At 51.1% G+C, this 22,049-nt stretch overlaps 2 protein-coding genes across 6 annotated transcripts in view; one reads left to right on the plus strand and one right to left on the minus strand.

Annotated features, from left to right (window-relative positions):
- Nucleotides 1-3,813, plus strand: part of col9a2 (procollagen, type IX, alpha 2) — a 15,367-nt gene extending 11,554 nt beyond the window's left edge. The window contains exons 22-32 of the mRNA XM_084695488.1: nt 811-864; nt 959-1,012; nt 1,163-1,234; nt 1,552-1,587; nt 1,893-1,937; nt 2,047-2,079; nt 2,191-2,337; nt 2,517-2,571; nt 2,737-2,925; nt 3,061-3,138; nt 3,420-3,813. Of these exons, the coding sequence (XP_084551614.1) occupies nt 811-864; nt 959-1,012; nt 1,163-1,234; nt 1,552-1,587; nt 1,893-1,937; nt 2,047-2,079; nt 2,191-2,337; nt 2,517-2,571; nt 2,737-2,925; nt 3,061-3,138; nt 3,420-3,625 (969 nt within the window). The 3' untranslated portion in view covers nt 3,626-3,813. The remainder of the gene's footprint in view (nt 1-810; nt 865-958; nt 1,013-1,162; nt 1,235-1,551; nt 1,588-1,892; nt 1,938-2,046; nt 2,080-2,190; nt 2,338-2,516; nt 2,572-2,736; nt 2,926-3,060; nt 3,139-3,419) is intronic.
- Nucleotides 3,814-5,039: 1,226 nt separating this feature from the next.
- col16a1 (collagen, type XVI, alpha 1) overlaps nt 5,040-22,049 on the minus strand; it is a 53,120-nt gene continuing 36,110 nt past the window's right edge. For 4 of the 5 annotated variants that reach the window (XM_084696724.1, XM_084696726.1, XM_084696723.1 and 1 more), the window contains 29 exons: nt 21,600-21,653; nt 18,624-18,674; nt 18,389-18,505; nt 17,955-17,996; nt 17,772-17,849; nt 17,233-17,277; nt 16,390-16,434; nt 15,074-15,127; nt 14,906-14,959; nt 14,672-14,725; nt 14,445-14,489; nt 14,287-14,340; nt 14,163-14,198; nt 13,964-14,026; nt 11,772-11,843; nt 11,147-11,200; nt 10,902-10,946; nt 10,143-10,187; nt 9,835-9,888; nt 9,652-9,705; nt 9,487-9,537; nt 9,008-9,097; nt 8,840-8,875; nt 8,700-8,744; nt 7,552-7,743; nt 7,310-7,373; nt 7,014-7,187; nt 6,833-6,910; nt 5,040-6,633 (listed from right to left, as the gene is read on the minus strand). In XM_084696724.1, the coding sequence (XP_084552850.1) occupies nt 6,440-6,633; nt 6,833-6,910; nt 7,014-7,187; nt 7,310-7,373; nt 7,552-7,743; nt 8,700-8,744; nt 8,840-8,875; nt 9,008-9,097; nt 9,487-9,537; nt 9,652-9,705; nt 9,835-9,888; nt 10,143-10,187; nt 10,902-10,946; nt 11,147-11,200; nt 11,772-11,843; nt 13,964-14,026; nt 14,163-14,198; nt 14,287-14,340; nt 14,445-14,489; nt 14,672-14,725; nt 14,906-14,959; nt 15,074-15,127; nt 16,390-16,434; nt 17,233-17,277; nt 17,772-17,849; nt 17,955-17,996; nt 18,389-18,505; nt 18,624-18,674; nt 21,600-21,653 (2,040 nt within the window). In that variant the 3' untranslated portion in view covers nt 5,040-6,439. The remainder of the gene's footprint in view (nt 6,634-6,832; nt 6,911-7,013; nt 7,188-7,309; nt 7,374-7,551; nt 7,744-8,699; nt 8,745-8,839; nt 8,876-9,007; nt 9,098-9,486; nt 9,538-9,651; nt 9,706-9,834; nt 9,889-10,142; nt 10,188-10,901; nt 10,947-11,146; nt 11,201-11,771; nt 11,844-13,963; nt 14,027-14,162; nt 14,199-14,286; nt 14,341-14,444; nt 14,490-14,671; nt 14,726-14,905; nt 14,960-15,073; nt 15,128-16,389; nt 16,435-17,232; nt 17,278-17,771; nt 17,850-17,954; nt 17,997-18,388; nt 18,506-18,623; nt 18,675-21,599; nt 21,654-22,049) is intronic. The other variant, XM_084696727.1, reaches the window with a different exon arrangement.

Below are 22,049 nucleotides of genomic sequence, written 5' to 3' on the forward strand. Positions count from 1 at the left end.
GCAGCCCTCACACCCTCACTGGGTACCCCTGCAGCCCTCACACCCTCACTGGGTACCCCTGCAGCCCTCACACCCTCACTGGGTACCCCTGCAGCCCTCACTGGGTACCCCTGCAGCCCTTACACCCTCACTGGGTACCCCTGCAGCCCTCACACCCTCACTGGGTACCCCTGCAGCCCTCACACCCTCACTGGGTACCCCTGCAGCCCTCACTGGGTACCCCTGCAGCCCTCACTGGGTACCCCTGCAGCCCTCACACCCTCACTGGGTACCCCTGCAGCCCTCACTGGGTACCCCTGCAGCCCTCACACCCTCACTGGGTACCCCTGCAGCCCTCACACCCTCACTGGGTACCCCTGCAGCCCTCACACCCTCACTGGGTACCCCTGCAGCCCTCACACCCTCACTGGGTACCCCTGCAGCCCTCACTGGGTACCCCTGCAGCCCTCACTGGGTACCCCTGCAGCCCTCACTGGGTACCCCTGCAGCCCTCACACGACCATGGGAAACACACTACTGGACCCAGCCTTGGCTAACACAGCTCTAACAGAGTTCTACACACGTGTGTTTGTGTGCATGTAGATTTAACTGCTCTCTCTCTCTCTCTCTCTCTCTCTCTCTCTCTCTCTCTCTCTCTCTCTCTCTCTCTCTCTCTCTCTCTCTCTCTCTCTCTCTCTCTCTCTCTCTCTCTCTCTCTCTCTCTCTCTCTCTCTCTCTCTCTCTCTCTCTCTCTCTCTCTCTCTCTCTCTCTCTCTCTCTCTCTCTCTCTCTCTCTCTCTCTCTCTCTCTCTCTCTCTCTCTCTCTCTCAGGGTGAGCCTGGTCTTCCTGGCGAGGCTGGTATGGAGGGTGTTCCAGGGCCTAAGGTACGCACGTCCCACAGCCCTCCCAGCAACAAGTTTTCTTTGAATGCTCCTGCTCCCATGGCTGACCTCTGTCTCTCCTCCCTTCTTCTCTCAGGGTGACCGAGGTCAGAGGGGCCCCGTGGGCCCCCAGGGTGTGGTCGGCAAAGTCGTGAGTCAGCTCTGCACAGAACACTAACTCCAATCTACCAAATCAGAATCAGTCTATGAATGTGAATGGTGACTGAGTCTGGACTTCCGGGTCTGTACGGACTTGTGGGTTTGTGTGTGTTCAGTGCCCGCTTTCGTTCTGTTCTTGCAGGGAAGTCATGGAGAGAGAGGGCCCATGGGCATCCCAGGGGCTCAAGGCATCACAGGCACCAAGGGAGACAAGGTGTGTGTGTGTTTTTGTTTTTGTTTGGATGCACCACATTTCAGGGCTTCATGCAGTTACCTGCCTGTTGGTGGCAGTGTTTACCCATTACAGTAATATCCAGCCTACCACCATACAGTCAATCACTTGCAAGGGGCCTAAGCAATATAAATGATAATCCAGGAGCCATCATCTTGCATGTTTCAGAGATGAAACTACATCTTTCTTACTTTGTGGGGTCTCACGTCTCAGGGTGAATCAATATATGCTGTCCTTGCCTCTTTATGGCTATATATATTATGTATTTCACTTTATTTATTTATTTATGGTCTTCCCAGGGATTCCAAGGAAAAGTTGGGGCGAAGGGAGACTTTGTAAGTAACGAGAACTTGTTCAAGAACCCAAACAGATATGGTTTCTGATACATTCACATTGTGTGGATGTATTCATTGGGGAATTTTCCACTGAGATCTTGGTTTTCTCGGCTTTCTTTTGATTTCGCTTAACTCTGCCTCTTCCTCTTCTATTTCAAACGCTTGGCTCTCTCTCACTCTGTCTCTCCCTTGTTCTGTCTCTCTCTCATTCTGTATCCGTCACACTCGGTTTGTCTGTTTGTCCCGTTCTCTTTCTCTTTCTGATTCTCTCTCTCTCTGTCTCTCTCTCTCCATCTCTCTTTCAGGGGGACCCAGGTGTTGAGGGCTTGGCCGGAGAGAAAGGTGAAAAGGTCAGTGCAATCCTTGTCTATTTGCAGGACATTCAATGACTTCAAACTGCTGGTATTGTCGCATGGACCTGCGTGAGGTTTTGACTGTGACTCCTGTTGGTCTCGACAGGGTTTGTCCGGTGAACCTGGACCCAAAGGACAGGTAAGAGCAGGAACATCTATTTCCTTCTTCCCATTGATCCTCCACCTATCTATCAGCCCATATCCTTATCCACGCTTCTCTCTCCCTGTTCTGCTTTTCCCCCTCCCACAGCAAGGAGTGAGGGGGGACCCTGGACACAACGGCCCCACAGGGGACCCGGGGAAACCAGGGGACCAAGGCCCCGCCGGCCTGCCTGGACCCAGAGGCCTCAACGGGGAGAGAGGAGTTCCAGGCATGCCTGGCATCCTGGGCACGGCGGTGAGTTCCTCCCCCCCCTAACTCACACCCACATACAGTCGACAGATCGTAGACACACACACACACACACACAGAAGAAGACAGTGATTTGTTATGCCAAGGATCGCTTGATCAAGCAGTGCTGGTTAATTAATCAGGATGTAGCAGTGTTTACATCCTGTTTGATTGTTTACCTGCAGGGACGAGACGCATCCGACCAACATATCATTGAGGTGGTGCTCAAGATGCTTCAAGGTGAGAGACTTTCATTTTCCAACTTTAACGCGCTCAATTCCTTCAGGCGTCCAATCCCGTGAGTCATCCAGAGGTTGTTATTATTAGAAAAGATGGACGAAGATATCTCAAGATAAATTATGAAGGAGGAAAGAAATGAACGTTTTTCCCGTCCTCTTTCTCCAGAGAGGCTGGCGGCGGTGGCAGTGAGTGCTAAGAGGGCAGTGCTGGGGGGAGCCGGCGTCATGGGCCCCCCAGGCCCCCCTGGACCCCCAGGAGCCCCTGGCCCCCAGGGCCCTCACGGTCTCACAGGTGCCCGCGGCATCCCAGGCATGATCGGATCCTCGGGCCAGATCGGCAACACCGGACTGAAAGGTAGAGTTGGAGATTGTGTGTAGAGGATCAGGCTATCGGACCTAAAGCCTCATAAAGGTGTGAGGTGGTTGTTCAAGGCTACGGCAGGTGATGTTGGCAGGTGGAACTGACCCCTTGGTCCTCGTTCTCTTCCAGGAAAGAGAGGCGTGAAGGGAGATCGAGGAGAGCCCGGTCGCCCTCACGCGGGCCAGCCTGGACCACCAGGAATCCCAGGTGAACCCCCTCTCCACTCTCTCTCTCTCTCTCTCTCTCTCTCTCTCTCTCTCTCTCTCTCACTCTCTCTCGCAGAAGAGCTTCTCGTCATTAGGCAGACAAGAAACGTCTAGCACACTCATGTAAAGACAGGGAGACAGATTCGAAGGACTAAACTCTTCCTCTTTCCGTCATTCGCTCCATCTCCTCCGGTTCCTCTTCCTCCCCTCCCTGCTTCTCCTTTTTCTTCTTTCTCTAATATCTCCCCCTGTTCTCCCCTCCATCCCTCCCTCCTCCTCCAGGCTCTCCCGGTATCGATGGCGTGGCGAGGGACGGCAGACCAGGCGAACGAGGACCCCAGGGCTCGGCAGGAGAGGCTGGTCACCCCGGTAAGGCGGGCCCTCCCGGCCTCCCAGGGTTCTGTGAGGCTGCGGCTTGCCTGGCAGCCTCCGCCTACACCTCCCCGAGACTACAGGACTCCGCCAGGGTCAAAGGGCCCGGCGTCTAAAGACACATCTCTCCACCTGCTACCCACAACACCTGGGAGAGAGAGAGAGAGGAGGAGGAGAGAGAGAGAGAGGAGGAGGAGAGGAGAAAGAGAGAGAGAGATGAGTTGCTTATCTCAGTTGGACACCATCAAGAGAGTGTGGAGTGGGGGGCGGAATTACGGTGACTGACGTTGCCCCCACACTCTGAATTGACGACCTTCAGTTTGAACTGTTTGGAGTCTCTGTTCGCACCCCCCCCCCCCCCCCCCCACACACACACACTTTGAACCCCCATCACAGCCACTCACCCCTCTGAATTAACAAGCTCTGGTCTGGGATTGGTGGCGGTCACTGTCAGTCATGCCTGGCTATCCCACCCCCTTACTAGACTAGAGAGAGCAAGGCCTACCTATGACATCACCAAGAGGCTTGGACAGGGAGGAAAATAAACAAGACTTGATAGTCGGATAATTGGTGCTTTTTCTTATATATCGTGGTCACTTTGAATGGTATTGTTTTATATCTGCAATATTGATTTAAAAAATATATTTCAGAGTTGAGAGAGCAAGCATACCTAACCCCATCATCAAAAGTGATGCCTCGAAAGTGTACAATGAAGTACCAATAAATAATTAAATTTTAAATTCCAACTCAATACTGTACGTTTGTAAGAAGTATTTCTATTAGTTTCAGTTAAGTCCCCTTTTTACCTCACGTGTACATTGCCTGGCTTTTTTCTCGCTAAACCTCTACCTAGAAACGAATTACTTGCTTTGTCTCTTCCTCTTGTTGCCTGGCAACAGCATACGCTGACAAACACCCACATCTCTTATAATTCAATGCTGTAAATCTTTGTAAATGTGTGTTGATTACATGTAGAGAAAATAGGTCAAAGTATGAACCGAAAAGGCCCAATGTTAATGAACTTAATTGGTAATAAAGTGTCACCATTTCTCCAGAAACAAATTGTTTCCAAACAAATTCCAGTTACGAATGTGCTTTCTATGCCACTGTCAAAATCCACACGTGCCAGCTTTACTAAGACAAGGACTGATTATTTTCATTATCAGAGACTATTTATTGTTCGTTATATGATTCACCTGTAAAGAAAAAAGTTTTTTTTTCTCTTCTTTTTCCTGGTTGTTCAGGTCAACCCAAACCAATAAAGAGGAACGTTTTGTAAAACTGAATGTTCTTCTCTATCATGTGAGGAAACAATTCCATTTCAAGTCCCAGTTGGATCCCTTAATAACATTTTGGTTGGCCTTTACGTACCCTGTGGCAGAATCCATTCAGGTAGCTCTTGCGGGTAATAAAATCTCGTGTTCCCAAAGCTGCTCCATCTCTTGTCGTCAGACATGTTTAAAGACGAGCTATGTGATACGGGAGGTTACTCAGGCCATTACGTCATTGTTCACTAAAGACCACAACACATTTCTGCTTAAAAATTCTTTATTAGCTCCTTTTCTAAAAAGATCGATAAAAAAAATGATTGGACGTAAAATGGCATGATGATGGCAACACACACACACACACACACAAGCTCACAGACAGACACGTACAGTCATTCGCATCACACAGGTCTGAGAACAGATGCTGGATTAGGGAATGTAGTAAAAACATGACATGCACGCAGCAGGTACAGGAATAGGCAGATGAATAACAGATGAATGGCGACATTAAAACACACAGTATTTATGTGAGTATCCCTTACTCTGAAAACAATGTTCAACCTTAGTGGTCATCGGAGCTGTAGCACCTGCAGAACCAGCTCTGTTGAAGGCCTCAAGTTTGGTTTTGGAAAAGAACATGCTTGTTTATGTAGGAGAAGGTTCCAGGTGTTTTCAGTGAGCTCGGTACAGTAAGAAGGATTTTGGACCAGTTTGAACAAATACAAATTCAAGTGACATTGACGCTTGATAACATGAGATTTTTTGACAGTTTTCAATTTAAAAGCTTAAAAACATTGACCAACATGGTACCACCTTGCATTGCGACAGACTTTTTGACATTTGACAAAAACAAACCAAAGGTGAGCCATGTTGACGCCAATAATGTTTTTTCTCCAAAAAGTATCAAAAGCAGCTATATATAAATACAAATATATACAAAACAGGCTCTCTGGTTTGGTGGGGAAAGCAGGTATACATGCAGATGTTTTTTACCAGTCTCATATAGAGAATACTTAGTCAACACTATATTCAAGCATATCAATGAAACTTAATGGAATTTGGGTGGAATGAAAACGATAGATCAGTAAAAGGATGCAAAGCAGAGTACCATCTATGGCATTCAGACAAAAGCAATGGAGAACAGAGCAGCTGCCATATACTCCCACAGGCACATTAATCAATCAGAACGAGTACAAGGATTATGAAGTAGTAGGTCGTTTTTCTAGTACCAAACAAGCTTCTAGGTGGTTGTTCAAAGCCCACACAGACTTATGAAACATATTCAGACAGTTGTAGCCAAAGGGATTTGAAGAATGATGAAAGAAAGCACATCACAGGGAATTGTGAGTTACAGGGCTGATCTGGGGTCACAAAGGAGAGAAGCTCTGAGCTGTGCTCTATCTGAGTGGACTCCTTCCCACTGCACTCACGCTCCTTTCTACACAGTTAGAGACGTCTACAGCTGTAAGGAAAGGCCTGTGGGTGATTATTTTATTTTTTGGTGCTCTTGCTTTTGTTTCTTTGTGGAATCAAGAAATGAACCGTGTCTATCAAAATGGTCTTAGGCTTGGTCTCTCTTCCCTCTTCAGTTTCTCCTCCTCAATCCACCTCTCTCTCTCCCTCTCCCCCCCTCTCTCTCTCTCTCTCTCTCTCTCTCTCTTTCTAGTAGGGCCCCTTCATAGGTGGACCCTTGGGGTTGTACTCCACTTGGTGAGTCATACAGTCAGAGGGGTTACACCTTCCATCCTTCCCTGAGTTGCCTGGAGTTCCTGGGGGTCCAGACACTCCAGGGATCCCCTGTTGTCCCATGGGGCCTGTGGGCCCCATCTTACCATAACCTGGGGGCCCGGGCACTCCTGCGAGGGGGAGCAGAAGAGGGTGAAACAAAGGTGTTGAAGCTGCACAGGCATCGTTCCAGGACAGGAAGTAAGTGCTTACCTACTTCCTGTCCTGGAAGGCAGACATGATTGTAAGTATGTATATGCAGGACTAGCTCTCTGGAAGTTGTGTACGGTTAGGAACTGTCTAGAGAGCCCACAGAGGTCTGGTTCTTACCTGGGGCACCAGGAGGGCCTGAATCTCCCATCTCTCCAACACCCTTATCTCCCTTCACTCCATGGGGGCCACGGGGACCTGGAAGAAGCAGTGAGGTTGACGTAACACTGTGTATGTTTATTTAAAGGTACAGTAATGCAATGTTAGAATGTCTTGTGGGTGTGTTCAGGGAGTGACTCACCAACGGGACCCACTGGTCCCTGCCTGCCCTCACGGCCGATCTGACCCGGGAGTCCGGGGGCCCCTGTGGAGCCCGGTCTCCCTGGGTTCCCATCCTTCCCCGGGGGCCCGGGGCGGCCAGGAGACGCTACCGACTCTGGCACCTGCATACGGGACAGATAGTAGGCCATTCTCTCTGCGGGGGGGGAGAGAGGGGGAGGTACACAATGAGGACGTGTGACACAATAAGAAACACACACACTCAACTGATAGGACAGGAAATCCCCAAATCCCAGAGACACGTCAGGAGGTTCTCACCATCAAATATCTTGATGACCTGCTGGCGGATGTAGCTCTTGATGTCATCGTAGTTGACTATCGCCTGTGGAGACAGAGGGAGGGAGGGAGGGAGAGAGAGACAGAACTATGACATCATAGGAACAGTAGGCTTTCTTCAGGCTTTCCATTACGTCTCGTGACCCCCCCCCCCCCCCCAAAAAAAAACAGGCGCAATCTATTCCTCACAGGGAAGAGAGCCACACGCCAGGGTAGGGACTCACGTCTTGTCCAGGTGTCCCTGAAGGTCCGGGGCCTCCGGATGGGCCTGGGGAGCCCGGGCTCCCCCTCTCCCCTCTGGGTCCCACCGGGCCAGGCATGGGCCCCGAATCCTTGGAGGAGTAGCCCCCTCCAGGGGGGCCAGGGCGGCCTCGCTCCCCAGGGGACCCCCTCTGCCCTGCGGCCCCCGCCTCGCCCTGCGAGGGAAGGAGAGGAACACGAGAATGTTACACGCCGTATCTCGGAAAGTTGAATCTCTACAAACGACCGTGAACTTTGTAGAGATTCAAGAGAGACATTCACAAGTCGTCACCTTCTTCCTCAAAACAGTGAAAGGAACTCCGACGAGGAGACAAATAAAGGGTGCGTTGTTTTCAGAGAGGAACCGGGTCCTAACCGGCCCTGCGAGGGGGGCTTCACCCTGCTTCACCCTTCACACCATGATAAACAGCGACGCAGCCAATCACGTCTCGGTAAACACTCCCACAGGGCCCCCGCAAACAGGCCTTTAAGAGAGAAAGTGATTTATGAAGGACACAGCTGGCCATAATTAAGGGCTAATGTTCCCCAGTCACCACTGGACGCAGGCTGATGAGAGAGAGGGGAAGCAGGACGTTGTGTCTCTTTTCTTATCCTGTCTATGGAGCTAAAAGGCCTGACAACGCTATCCTGCCAGCATGACTGATAGCCTCATCCAGCAATCGGCCCCTTTACAGCTAATAGAGTTATTCTCCTCTTGTAGCTATAATGCTATCCCAATATCCACAGACTGGAGTCAGCTCTAGGGAGCACAATGGGAATAGCTGTGCTCTTATTGAGGGTTGGGGGGGGGGGGGGGGGTGATGTGGTGGAAGGGAACGAGGGCTGTGGGAGACAGGGGTCGGCGGGGGTTGGTGAACTGATGACTGTGTTAAGTGAGTGTGCTGAGCAGGCAGAAGCCTCAGAGCGTGTTCAGCACATGGAGCTGGACGCACACCAGAGGGACAGGACGTCAGCACTGGGAGCTTCACTGGGAGCACCTTCTCTTTGACCTACATTCATCAGACTGACAGGCAGACAGGCAGACAGGCAGACAGACAGACAGACAGACAGACAGACAGACAGATAGATAGACAGACAGACAGATAGATAGACAGACAGGCAGAATTCTTACTTTCTGACCATGTTGTCCATTCTCTCCTGGTTGACCAGGTGACCCCTGTAAATATAAATGGATGGCAGTTGATAGTCGAGTACATGATGATGATAATTACTATTATTATGAGAAAATTGAATATCTGAAGCATTGCTTACATCTTTCCCAGCAGGCCCATCGCTGCCTGGCTCTCCCTGAGAGAGAGAGAGAGAGAGAGAGAGAGAGAGAGAGAGAGAGAGAGAGAGAGACAGAGAGAGAGATGTTGCATGATGCAAGATAATGGAGGATAACGTGCAGATCTGATCAGGTGCATCATGGGTACTGACCATCTGTCCTGGGTGTCCGGGGGGTCCTGGAGAGCCCCCCATGCCTGGCAACCCCCTCTCTCCTGCCTGGCCCTTCTCTCCCTTTATACCCTGGAAAGAGACAGACAGGAAGAGAAAGAGAGACAGGAAAAGAGAGAGACAGGAAGAGAGAGAGACAGGAAGAGAGAGAGACAGGAAGAGAGAGAGAGACAGGAAGAGAGAGAGAGACAGGAAGAGAGAGGAAGAGAGAGAGAGACAGACAGGAAGAGAGACGGGAAGAGAGAGAGACAGAAAGAGAGAGACAGGAAGAGAGAGAGAGGAAGAGAGAGACAGACAGACAGGAAGAGAGACAGGAAGAGAGAGAGACAGAAAGAGAGAGAGACAGGGAGAGAGAAAGAGAGGGACAGACAGTAAGAGAGTGAGAGAGACACAGACTAGTGTTAGCTGAGTGAGAGATGGAACCAGCAGCCGTGTGAGACAGTAGCACCATCTCCTCTCACCTCCCCAGTCGCTCCTACAGGTCCAGCCGGTCCGACGGGCCCTGGAGGTCCCTACACAGACCAAACAACCCCCCGTTAACACTGACTGGACACCTGAACCTAACACCAGCACACCTTCATCCCCGTGCTTCCCGCGAAGCTACAGGTCAAAGGTCATGGACTCACCGCATGTCCGGAGGGACCGGGTCGACCCTGAGGTCCGGGGGTCCCCTGGTCACCCTGACAAGGCAACACACGTCAAGGTCAGACTCTGTCACGCTGTACGGGACATGCTGTATATAATGTGTACTCAAATGTACAGGGTTCAGAGAGTACTGTGGACTGCGGTGGAGGTTGCGGTCAACTGACCTCCAAGCCTGGCCGTCCAGCTACACCAGGCGGACCTACAGGCCCTGTGTCCCCCTGAGAGGAGAGGAGGAGGAGGGGAGGAGGAGAGGGGAGGATGAAGGAGAGGAAAGGGCAATATAGAAGAAGGTGGTGGGGAAGGGAAGACAAGAGATCAGGTTTAAAATCAAAACACGGGTGCATACCTTTCTATCCAAACGCATTTCGACTGTCTCATCTGTCTAGATACGCTGCAGCATCAAACGGAATGAGTTATGAGCGAGAGCGAGAGAGAAAGGAAGAGAGGGAGGAGAAGTGCTCTCGTAACTGACCTTCAGTCCAGGGAAGCCGACATGACCCGTCTTCCCTTTAAAACCCTGGGAAGACAAATCAGAGCAACTTCAGTTCAACATGCGTGAATCTCAACAGGCCATGAGACCTGAATCCTCAGAACCACAGAATACAACAATATCGGCATTTTCACAGACTACACAGAAAACAGAGTCAGGCTAACTGTGTGTGTTCAGTTCTTCAGTTCAACATGCGTGAATCTCAACAGGCCATGAGACCTGAATCCTCAGAACCACAGAATACAACAATATCGGCATTTTCACAGACTACACAGAAAACAGAGTCAGGCTAACTGTGTGTGTGTGTGAGAGAGAGAGAGAGAGACAGAGTGTAAGGTTTAGTCCTAGCTTCATCAGTGTCTATTAGTTGTACATGTCTCAGTGACATGCTGGAATGGGAGATAACGATCTTGGAATAAACGAGCATAGGTAATGAGGGAAGCATCTCGGAAAAAGGATGGAGACTGCCTGAGGTCCAGATTAACACACGCACACGCGTGTTCAAACACACGCCCAAATCCCCCCCTGCACACACACCACCCACTTGACTTTGGATAGATGATATCAATCAGAGGAAGATGATCTGTCTGAGGAGATGAACATCTACATGGAATACTCTTCCAAGCGGCTGAGTGTTTTTTTTTGCTGTCCTGCTGTGCATATCTAAGATGAGTCATGGAGCTCTCTCTGTCTAGGCAGAGATGACGAGACGGACTCGTCTGTGACAGGGACAACACTCACTGGGATGCCTCGAGGTCCAGGAGGTCCTACAGATCCCGGCTCGCCCTAAGAGAGAGAGAGGGAGGGAGAGAGAGAGAGACAGAGAGGGAGAGAGGGAGAGAGAAAGAGAAAGAGAGAGAGAGGGAAAAAGTGAGAAAGAGGGAGGGAGAGAGAGAGAAAAAAAGAGACAGAGAGAGACTACTGTGATGAATCTACATAGCTGTGTGTGTGTGTGTGTGTGTGTGTGTGTGTGAGGCCACTCTTACCTGCATGCCTGGTTTGCCATCTTTACCATCCAGACCTTCGATGCCAGGGGGTCCCTATACAGACACAGGTGAGGCTTGAGAGGTGAGGGGCTTCACATGAACAATCTCACAAACACCCACAGACCACCTAGCCAGCCAGCAGATCAGCAACATAACCAGCCAGCCAGCTAGTCACACAACCAGCCAGACTGCCAGCCAGCTAGTCACACAACCAGCCAGCCAGACTGCCAGCCAGCTAGTCACACAACCAGCCAGCCAGACTGCCAGCCAGCTAGTCACACAACCAGCCAGACTGCCAGCCAGCTAGTCACACAACCAGCCAGCCAGACTGCCAGCCAGCTAGTCACACAACCAGCCAGCCAGACTGCCAGCCAGCTAGTCACACAACCAGCCAGACTGCCAGCCAGCTATCCACACAACCAGCCAGACTGCCAGCCAGCTATCCACACAACCAGCCAGACTGCCAGCCAGCTATCCACACAACCAGCCAGACTGCCAGCCAGCTATCCACACAACCAGCCAGACTGCCAGCCAGCTATCCACACAACCAGCCAGACTGCCAGCCAGCTAGTCACACAACCAGCCAGACTGCCAGCCAGCTATCCACACAACCAGCCAGACGTACCATCATTCCTGGAGATCCGGGAGACCCAGAGGGACCCTGGGAGCCCTGGGGCCCTGCAGGTCCATTGATACCCTAGGAGAGAGACACAGAGGGAGAGAGACAGAGAGGGAGAGAGACAGAGAGGGAGAGAGACAGAGAGGGAGAGAGACACAGAGGGAGAGAGACACAGAGAGGGAGAGACACAGAGGGAGAGAGACAAAGAGGGGGAGAGACACAGAGGGAGAGAGACAGAGAGGGAGAGAGACAGAGAGGGAGAGAGACAGAGAGGGAGAGAGACAGAGAGGGAGAGACACAGAGGGAGAGAGACAAAGAGGGGGAGAGACACAGAGGGAGAGAGACAGAGAGGGGGAGAGACACAGAGGGAGAGAGACACAGAGGGGGAGAGACAGAGAGGGGGAGAGACACAGAGGGAGAGAGACACAGAGGGGGAGAGACACAGAGACAGAGAGGGGGAGAGACAAAGAGGGGGAGAGACAGAGAGACAGAGAGGGGGAGAGACACAGAGGGGGAGAGACAGAGAGGAAGAGAGACACAGAGGGGGAGAGACAGAGAGGGGGAGAGGGGGAGAGGGAGAGAGACACAGAGGGAGAGAGACACAGAGGGAGAGAGACAGAGAGGGGGAGAGGGGGAGAGGGAGAGAGAGAAAGAGACAGAGAGGAAGAGAGACAGAGAGGGAGAGACACAGAGGGAGAGAGACACAGAGGGGGAGAGACACAGAGAGACAGAGAGACACAGAGGGGGAGAGACACAGAGGGAGAGAGAGAGAGAGACAGAGAGGAAGAGAGACAGAGAGGGAGAGACACAGAGGGGGAGAGACACAGAGGGAGAGAGACAGAGAGACAGATAGACAGAGAGGGGGAGAGGGGGAGAGGGAGAGAGAGAGAGAGACAGAGAGGAAGAGAGACAGAGAGGGAGAGACACAGAGGGAGAGAGACACAGAGGGGGAGAGACACAGAGAGACAGATAGACAGAGAGGGGGAGAGGGGGAGAGGGAGAGAGAGAGAGAGACAGAGAGGGAGAGAGACAGAGAGGGGGAGAGGGGGAGAGGGAGAGAGAGAGAGAGACAGAGAGACAGAGAGACACAGAGGGAGAGAGACACAGAGGGGGAGAGGGGGAGAGGGAGAGAGAGAGAGAGACAGAGAGACAGAGAGACACAGAGGGAGAGAGACAGAGAGGGGGAGAGGGGGAGAGGGAGAGAGAGAGAGAGACAGAGAGACAGAGAGACACAGAGGGAGAGAGACACAGAGGGGGAGAGACACAGAGGGAGAGAGACAGAGAGACAGAGAGGGGGAGAGACACAGAGGGGGAGAGACAGAGAGGAAGAGAGACACAGAGGGGGAGAGACAGAGAGGGAGAGAGAGAGAGAGACAGAGAGGAAGAGAGACAGAGAGGGAGAGACACAGAGGGAGAGAGACACAGAGAGACAGAGAGACACAGAGGGGGAGAGACACAGAGGGAGAGAGACAGAGAGGGGGAGAGGGAGAGAGAGAGAGAAACAGAGAGGAAGAGAGACAGAGAGGGAGAGACACAGAGGGGGAGAGACACAGAGGGAGATAGACAGAGAGGGGGAGAGGGGGAGAGGGAGAGAGAGAGAGAGACAGAGAGGAAGAGAGACAGAGAGGGAGAGACACAGAGGGAGAGAGACACAGAGGGGGAGAGACACAGAGAGACAGATAGACAGAGAGGGGGAGAGGGGGAGAGGGAGAGAGAGAGAGAGACAGAGAGGGAGAGAGACAGAGAGGGGGAGAGGGGGAGAGGGAGAGAGAGAGAGAGACAGAGAGACAGAGAGACACAGAGGGAGAGAGACACAGAGGGGGAGAGGGGGAGAGGGAGAGAGAGAGAGAGACAGAGAGACAGAGAGACACAGAGGGAGAGAGACACAGAGGGGGAGAGACACAGAGGGAGAGAGACACAGAGGGGGAGAGACAGAGAGGGAGAGACACAGAGGGGGAGAGACAGAGAGGGAGAGACACAGAGGGGGAGAGACAGAGAGGGGGAGAGACAGAGAGGGGGAGAGGGGGAGAGGGAGAGAGAGAGAGAGACAGAGAGACAGAGAGACACAGAGGGAGAGAGACACAGAGGGAAATAAATATAGAGGGGGGGGTGGTGTTTAGTCCATATTATAACATCAATACAGCCAAGTATATATCGAGTATTCAAGTATTTGTTTATCCGAAAGCAGCTAGTCCCACCTTTTCAGCCTTGGGCCCGGGGGGGCCGTCTCTTCCTGTTTTACCAGGGGGTCCGGGAGGCCCCTGGAAACACACACAGTAGAGATGGAAACACACACCAAACACACACAGTACAGACGGAAGTTCAACACGGAGCACACACACACACACACACACACACACACACACACACGATTCTGCTTTGACAGTATTTACTCACCTGAGGTCCCGGGAACCCTGGCTGGCCTTGGAAACCCTAGAGAGAGACACAGTAAGGGACAGGTTAGCATATGTGTGTGTGTGTGTGATGGGTGTTTACCATCTGAGCGATAACCCTCAGGTACCTGATCTCCCTTGGTTCCTGCGGATCCTGCCAGCCCTGTGTCTCCCTTGGGCCCCTAAGAGGGACACACAGCATGAAACATCCAGTCAGAAACAACATGGAAGGACCTTAGAACCCCTTAAAAGAATGTAGATTCTTGAGAGTGAAGAGATCACTGACCGCCAAGCCAGCCGGGCCCTGGTACCCTGGGTTCCCTGCAGAACCCTGGAACACACAGGAAGGGGAGCACAGTCACATCCTGGTGTATCAGTTCTGGTACTAATGTAGGTACATTTAAGATTCATGGTACAGATTTGTCGTATTGGTTTTAAGTGGGCTTTGGTGATGGTCATGTGTTGGGTTTGGAGGTACTTCATTGGCTGATGAGTGTTGCTGGTGGTGCTTACCGATTCGCCTTTCTGTCCAGCACTTCCTGTGCTTCCTCTCTCACCCTTCAAACCCTGAAAAGAAAAAACAAAAGTCAATTTCTACATCCATCCACCCATCCATCCATGCTACAATCCATCAATACAATCGTCCATCTATCCAGCCATGACTGTTCGACCTGTTCAAACCAAAAGGGCGCCAGGGTAACCCCAGCTAGATTCATGTGATGTGACAAATGACGTGGGGGATCTTACAGGAAGTCCAGGAGGCCCCATGGAGCCCGGGTACCCAGACGTCCCTGGAGGCCCCTGGGGAACACAGCACCAGGGAGAGAACATGGGGAGGGTCAGAGATGTCATCCCCACATGTGGTCAGTCTCTCTGGGGGGTTGAGGTTAGTGTACTCGGCAGTGTGACACTTACATGCTCTCCCTTCAAACCTGGAAGTCCAGGAGACCCTCTCTCGCCCTGCTGACCCTGAAGAGAGACAGAGAGAGAGACAGAGAGAGAGAGAGAGAGACAGAGACAGAGACAGAGAGAGACAGAGAGAGACAGAGACAGAGAGAGAGAGAGAGAGAGAGAGAGAGAGAGAGGGGATGAAAGAGAGGGAGGACGAGACAGACCAGACCAAAATGTCACTGTGTCGTCCGCACGCACGTGCGTGGCCGTACACCAAACCGCCTGCTGCGATCGCACGCTAGCACGAGGTCGTTCTGAGGCAGAGGCCCGGTCAATACTGGATGAGAGACACAGAGCTCTGGCCTTTTCGTTTTCCCCCAGGATGATGGTTCTGAGAAGGCGTCCTTGGTTGCTGCGAGGGGCTCACTGTTGGGGTCTGGGAGGGGAGGCAGGATCCATGACCGGGACACAACAGACCCACCCAGCCCAGCTCCCTCTGACTGACTGGCGCATTCATCCATTTTTTAAGATAATCGATCTCCATAGCGCTCTCTTCCCCTCTCTTACTCCATCTCTCGCTCCCATCTATCTCTTCCTCCGCCCAGTGCAGAGCACAATTCAGAAGAGATTCATCTCAGATGATTTATCAAAGCTGCTGAGTTGGGGGAAAAACCTGTCAGCTGCTACTCTGTGATCAAAGACTAAATTAAAGAAAGTTGAATATGTGCAATAAAGGAGAGAGAGCAGCGGACGCACACGCACGCACGCCCGCACACACACACACACACAGACAACCCCCCGCACACACACACACACCACACACACAGAAACAACCCCCCCCCCCCCCACACACACACACACACACACGTGGCATTAAACACGACCACTTTCTAAATAGATTGTACGCAGAGCGCCGTCAGTTCATCCATTCCTGACTTCATTCTGCTAACACAATAGATTCTTAGGTGGAGAAGCAGGGCCTCTGTCTTCACCACAGCAACACTCTCCATCACTTAGACAGTAGGAATAATTGAACAACTGGAGAGACAATGGAATCGTTTCCTCATCTTAGAGAACTTTCATTAACGCGAAGCAGAGAGAGAGGGGTAGACAGAGAGAGAGAGGTAGAGAGAGAGAGGTAGAGAGAGAAAGAGGGAGAGAGGGGGGCTGGTAGAACGAGCACTATCAGGTCTGTAGGGATGAGGCCCTCTTGTTTAAAGGGGGAGGGTTGAGACTTGTTCCAAGTTTTGGAGATAGCGTTTCAGACAGAGAGGCTAAAGAAAAGAGGGCCAGGGGCCAGGGACATAGAGTGGGGAAAAAGAGGAGAAGTGCAAACTCACGGGTAAACCTGATGACCCTGGAGGGCCAGGGAATCCCGGAGGGCCCTGCAGAGAGAGAGACACACACACACACACACACAGAGAGAGGGAGAGAGACATTAGATGATCACATCTCACATGTCTAAAACAGAGACAAGGTAGAAAGTGGGATTGTGTTTTCCAAGTTTGCAGTCCTCAAGCAGAAGTGCATGTCATTCTGTAGACGACCACTAGGGAGCTCTGTGGATTCACATTAAAAAGGGGGAGCATGCAGTCTTTTCATGTAGAACGATCAGTGGAATCTTTGAGACACAATGAACACACAAAACCACAGGGTCCGTTCCAAACCTATTAAAAAAGGATCCTGCCTTTCCCCCTTCGGTACTCTCTCTCGGTCGGTCTCTCTCAGTCTCTCTCTCGGCCTCTCTCTCGGCCTCGGTCTCTCTCTATCTCGGCCTCGGTCTCTATCTCGGCCTCGGTCTCTCTCTCGGCCTCGGTCTCTCTCTCTCTCTCTCTCTCTCTCTCTCGTGCAAACACAATCCGAGGACGCGCTAGCCGGGAGCTACAGAAACACATGGCTAACGTGTGTCCCAACACAGCCGGGGATTTTAGACGCTTCGGTTAGACATGGCAGTCTCGCACACAGGAAAAAAAAAAGCATTTGTGTTTGATTAAAACCTCACTTGACTGGACCAGCGTCTAACCAAACCCAATTAGAGGCAGAAAAATAAGTAATGTCTTCACAGCGTGAAACAGAATGAACGATCACAACCCTTGGCTTAATGAGGCTAGGATTAAGGCCTTCAGTACTGTGGTACTGTGCTGTGTAGTGATGTGTTGTGTTGTGTGAATGTGATGACTCACCATGGCCCCTGGCTGTCCTGCCTGGCCTCTTTGACCCGGGGTGCCCTGGAGGGGGACAGAGGAGAATTGACAAAGAGAAGACATTACATTTACATTGATTCATTTAGCAGACGCTCTTATCCAGAGCGACTTACAGTAAGTACAAGGACATTTCCCCCCGAGGCAAGTAGGGTGAAGTGCCTTGCCCAAGGACACAACATCATTTGGCCTTCTGATTACTAGCCGGACTCCCTAACCGCTCAGCCATCTGACTTGCCAGACATGAGAGGACAGGGGAGATGTAACAGTCCTTGTTTCACAGTAGAGGACATATTCCCCTGCTGCTCAGCTGTGAATAAGCTTGTTTGAAGTACAGCAGAGAGACAGAGCTGCGGTACAGTGCTGTAACAGGTGTGAGAGCTGAGAGAAAATAGCTTGTTTGTGTCTCAGAAGAGACTTAAGTTTGCGCATTTGAAGAATGATTTTCTTTTGAAGCTTTCTCAAAAATTAAGATATTTTTGGCTTCACCATTAGACACACACACACACACACACACATACCGCCTCTCCTGGTTGTCCTGGGCTTCCTGGATGTCCTGGTATTCCAGGACAGGGGGGCGAGGCGCTGTTCGTGGTGGTCTGACACACACAAGGGAGAGAAGAATGTGAGTGTGTGTGTGTGCGCGCACCTCTGAGAATGTGTGTAGTGAGTGTCACTGTCACGACGTGTGCACGGTGTCTTACGGGAGCTTGGACAGCCTCCTCACTCTGCAGTCTGCGGAAACACTGAGCACAGAGAGGACATAGTCAGGAAGCAAGACTGGATCTCTCATACGATACACACGTCACATCAGCCGGAAGGACTACGCCAAGGACCCTCAGAGTGGAGTAACGGCTGAAGCCACATGCACCCCTCCACACCTCCAGGGCCGTGCCCAACCAGGCACTGCCAATGGGCCGCTCTCCCTCGGGATGCGTAGCTCCACACACGGACCATGTACCCCACATCCATACAGATGCTTTACCTCCCAGTGCGTGGCACGATTCATCGAGAGGCGCAAGAATCGCGTACGATCTCGAGGAGACAACATTTCATTTCCACACGTTGTATCTGTTGATGCGCAGATAAATCAGCCCCCGTGTACACACACACACACTTTCCCAGTCCCATCTCTCACCCTCTCACAGCCATCCAGGGGGATGACAGCTGGCTTGCCCTGGTCGCCTTTCTCCCCTTTGGTGCCACCCACGCCTGGTACCCCTGGCAAGCCCTGGGTGCAGTCTGTACAAGGCTCCTGTGGCACACACACACGCGCTCACACAGCCGCACGCAGTTCATTCGAGTGAATGTAATCCCATGATGCAACGGGATAAAACGTTCCCACGGTACATCTGTGTTGCCGGGCGGCTCACCTTATCGTCTGGGGGGTCCTGAGGCAACAGGAGATGCTGGGGAATGGGGGGCTACAGAAGGTTCCAGGCAGGGGGGCACAGGGGAAGGTGGGGGGGAAGTTGACATCAATCAATACACAGTCCTCCACAATCGCCACAAATGGTTTGAATTCGATTTCAACCCTGACGTCGACAGTCGTGTTTCCTCTTAAGAAGGGCAAGGGCGTAGTGTATTCCAGACAGCAGAGGTCTGGCGCGCTATAAAGACCCAGCTGCCCGTCTCTCCTTCCTCCACGCGCGTGTCCACTTGGGCTGCAGTGAACCTGATCTAACAGAGCTGGATGGGTGAAAGCAACATGGCCGACTGCGGCCAATTGGGCTTAGTGGCTAGCTGCTTCCACCTATCGAGTCATGGAGACCCGCTGCCTCTGCGAGAAAGGAGAGACCTCTCGAGAATGAAAAACGACTGACTGTCAGGGTTGCATTCAAAGTCACCTTCACCAGCTCGAGACCTATGGACAGCTTGTGAAACTGACCAGCTCCTAGAACAAAACGGGGTGTCTGAGAGTGATGTATCACTGTACCCTGTGGGCCTGTTCCGTATCAAATCCATGAATCTCTCCCTTCGCCCTTCACTTCCTTCTGCGTGATCAATGATCTGACTGGATAGGTGACTGTGGTGGTGTCATAAACATAACTGAGGCTTTTCCTACCTGTACAGTCTAGTCAGATCAGTATCTCATTCAAGGCAGGAAGGACAGATTGCTGAAGTTTCCAGACCCAGGGTACATATTTAGGCATTTATTTCACGAGCTTCAATTGTTTCATGAAAATGTACACAACGTGGTTGTCAAGATATGTTGCGGGTGTTGTAGTGGCCATACGGTCATGACAGACCATTTCTTGGCCTCATGCTCTGGTTGAGTAGAGTAATTACCTGCCGCTCTTGTGCACCATTTCTATGTGGCTTTGGATAAATGTGTCTAAAAGCCTGAATGTAAATGTAAGTGTGTCTTGAATGCAACTCTCAGGCCCCTTTATTCCTCCCTGAGTGTCAAACAACACCCATGACCTTCTCTGTAGGACTCTCGATGGAACCTACAGTCACAAGATGCTGGCCGAGCTCACAATACAAAGAAATATTTCAAACAAAACACCATCTGTGCATTGTTTGTCTGTTTGCAGAAGGCCAAGGTGCTGTTTGTGACGTCTGTGAAGGCAGGATGAGCATGTCTCTGCCTCGCTGAGGCACAGTGACATGCCCTGGAAGGCCCTGGGAAACTCACAGCACGTCTAACTTCACCCACCCCATCGCTCAGTGCTGATAACATACATTTTTTTTCCAAAGTGCATTTAAGCTTTTATTTTTATTTTAAGTGACACAGTTTTACTGTACTACACAGCAACGCATCATAATCCCACATCCAGCTCTCTGGTTTCCATGACTATCGTAGTCATGGTTTCACTCTTAGCCAACTCCTGTTGGCTCATATATTCCAGGATACGGGCATCGGATTGACCAAAACAGGCAAAGGTGCTTAGTCTTATTGGTTCTGTTCCAGTAAACTGACGCAAACCTGCTGTCAAGACATGGAAGAAATTGATTTATGCCCACTTTTACTGTCTATCTGAGTGCAGTAAAAAGGCCAGATTTTCAGGGCTGGCTGAATGGAAAGTTCAGAGAGTTGCATGTGGTAATGTTTGAAAAATGAAACCCACACTCATACAGTACCCGCACACACACACGCACACACACACACACACACACACACGCCATAGATAGTGGTGTTGAAGTTCTCAAACAGGGTGGTCTGAATAGTTCTCTCCCTTTACACTTACAGCAGCCCACCAGGCAGTTTACATTAGCAGTTGGCCCCTCTCTCACACACACACACACACACACACGCACGCGCGCACACACACACACGCAAAACCTGTCAGCTGCGCCCAGCCTGTTCCCAGGTCATGTAAGACCCACTGACTGTTTAAACTGCTGTTAATAAAAAAAGCTTTCTTTACACAGCATGACAAATGCAATTAGGTAGGTTAGAACAAGGCTTTTTTGCATTACAGGCAAACTCATTGAGGCTAGCTGAAGAATTATATGTCAATATGGAATAGTCCCACCGGTTTGCTCTTTAGTTAATTTGTTCAAATAAATAAGTGTCCTTTTTTTTTTTTTTACTTGTTTAAAAATCCATCCTCTTTTTAGTTTTTTTTTTCTATTTAGCTGAATAAGGTTAAACGTTTGAATGAAAACCAGTTTGAAAAAGGTTTGAATCCTTGAGTCCATTGACATATAACATGCAGGTTTACAGAGCTGAGGAGGAGTTGGTGGGTCTGTCTGCCAAAGTCAGGATTGGAGCCATTTTAGTGTGTGAGTGTGTGTGTGTGTATGAATGTGTGTGTGTGTGTGTGTGTGTGTGAGCTGGGCCAGATCCCAGTGGTGTGGAAAATACTGTCTCGGGGAGAAGTGTTGTCCTCCCAGCAGCACATCTAAGACTTACTGTAGCCTAACCACTCAGCCTAACCCCCCTAGAGAGCTAAACACAGCAAGCAGCTCTGTGATTCACCCTCGAGTCGGGACTCACACCATTACACACAGGCTGCTGGGGACCATGCCAACAGGAAGTGTGTGTGTGTGTAGCTGGTCAACCCAAATGTGCTGTGCGTTATTAGTTTTAACTCCCCCCAAAGTGTCTCTCCTACTAACAGCCTGAGTTCCCAGAGTGCTCCTCTCCTACCCCAGACCTCTCCTACCCACCAAGCTCCTCCCATTCTTGCATCGGCTAATCAGAAAGCTGCAGAACTGTCCTCAGATGCGACCCCCTTTTCGTCTCCTCACTGATGGCTGGAGGTTACCCTGAACCACAGACCTAGGGTCAGTTTGCTCACTGGACTGAGCCTGCTGTAGACCTACCAGACGAGCTTAACATCTGACCCCAAGTCAGTGGTTCAGAACAGCCTTCAACCTCTCTCCTCTGACTGGTTACTTACGATGGTCCCGGGCTGACCCGGTTGCCCTGGCACCCCGTCGTTGCCAGGGATACCCTGAAAGAAGGAACTGAGGTTGAATTGGTTTGTAGTCGATCGCAGGCTAGCCATTTCCCATTTCCACCAATGGTTAGGGGCGTCACATAAATGGCCAATCACCTGCGTCTTTACCTCGTATGTGCTCAGTCCAGTTTGAGTACGGTCAAATTTTTCCAAACCGTCCATTTGTTGAGATGTGAACACATGACCGAGTTAAAGACCAATGACAGATCAGTGTGGGATAAGACCTCTAGGATTAGGGAAGTGGGTTGTTTTCATCACACAATCTGTCTGGTCTTTAAAGCTTACTCTTTGTTTCCTGATGAAACGATCGAGTGACAAACATTTGGACTCTCCTTAATACCGACGCAGCACCATAATAATTAGTTTGACCCTTGTCCCCAGAAGCCTCCC

This window comes from Hypomesus nipponensis, chromosome 4, assembly GCF_054491055.1.
Source record: "Hypomesus nipponensis isolate SF chromosome 4, ASM5449105v1, whole genome shotgun sequence".
NCBI classification, from domain to species: Eukaryota; Metazoa; Chordata; class Actinopteri; order Osmeriformes; family Osmeridae; genus Hypomesus; species Hypomesus nipponensis.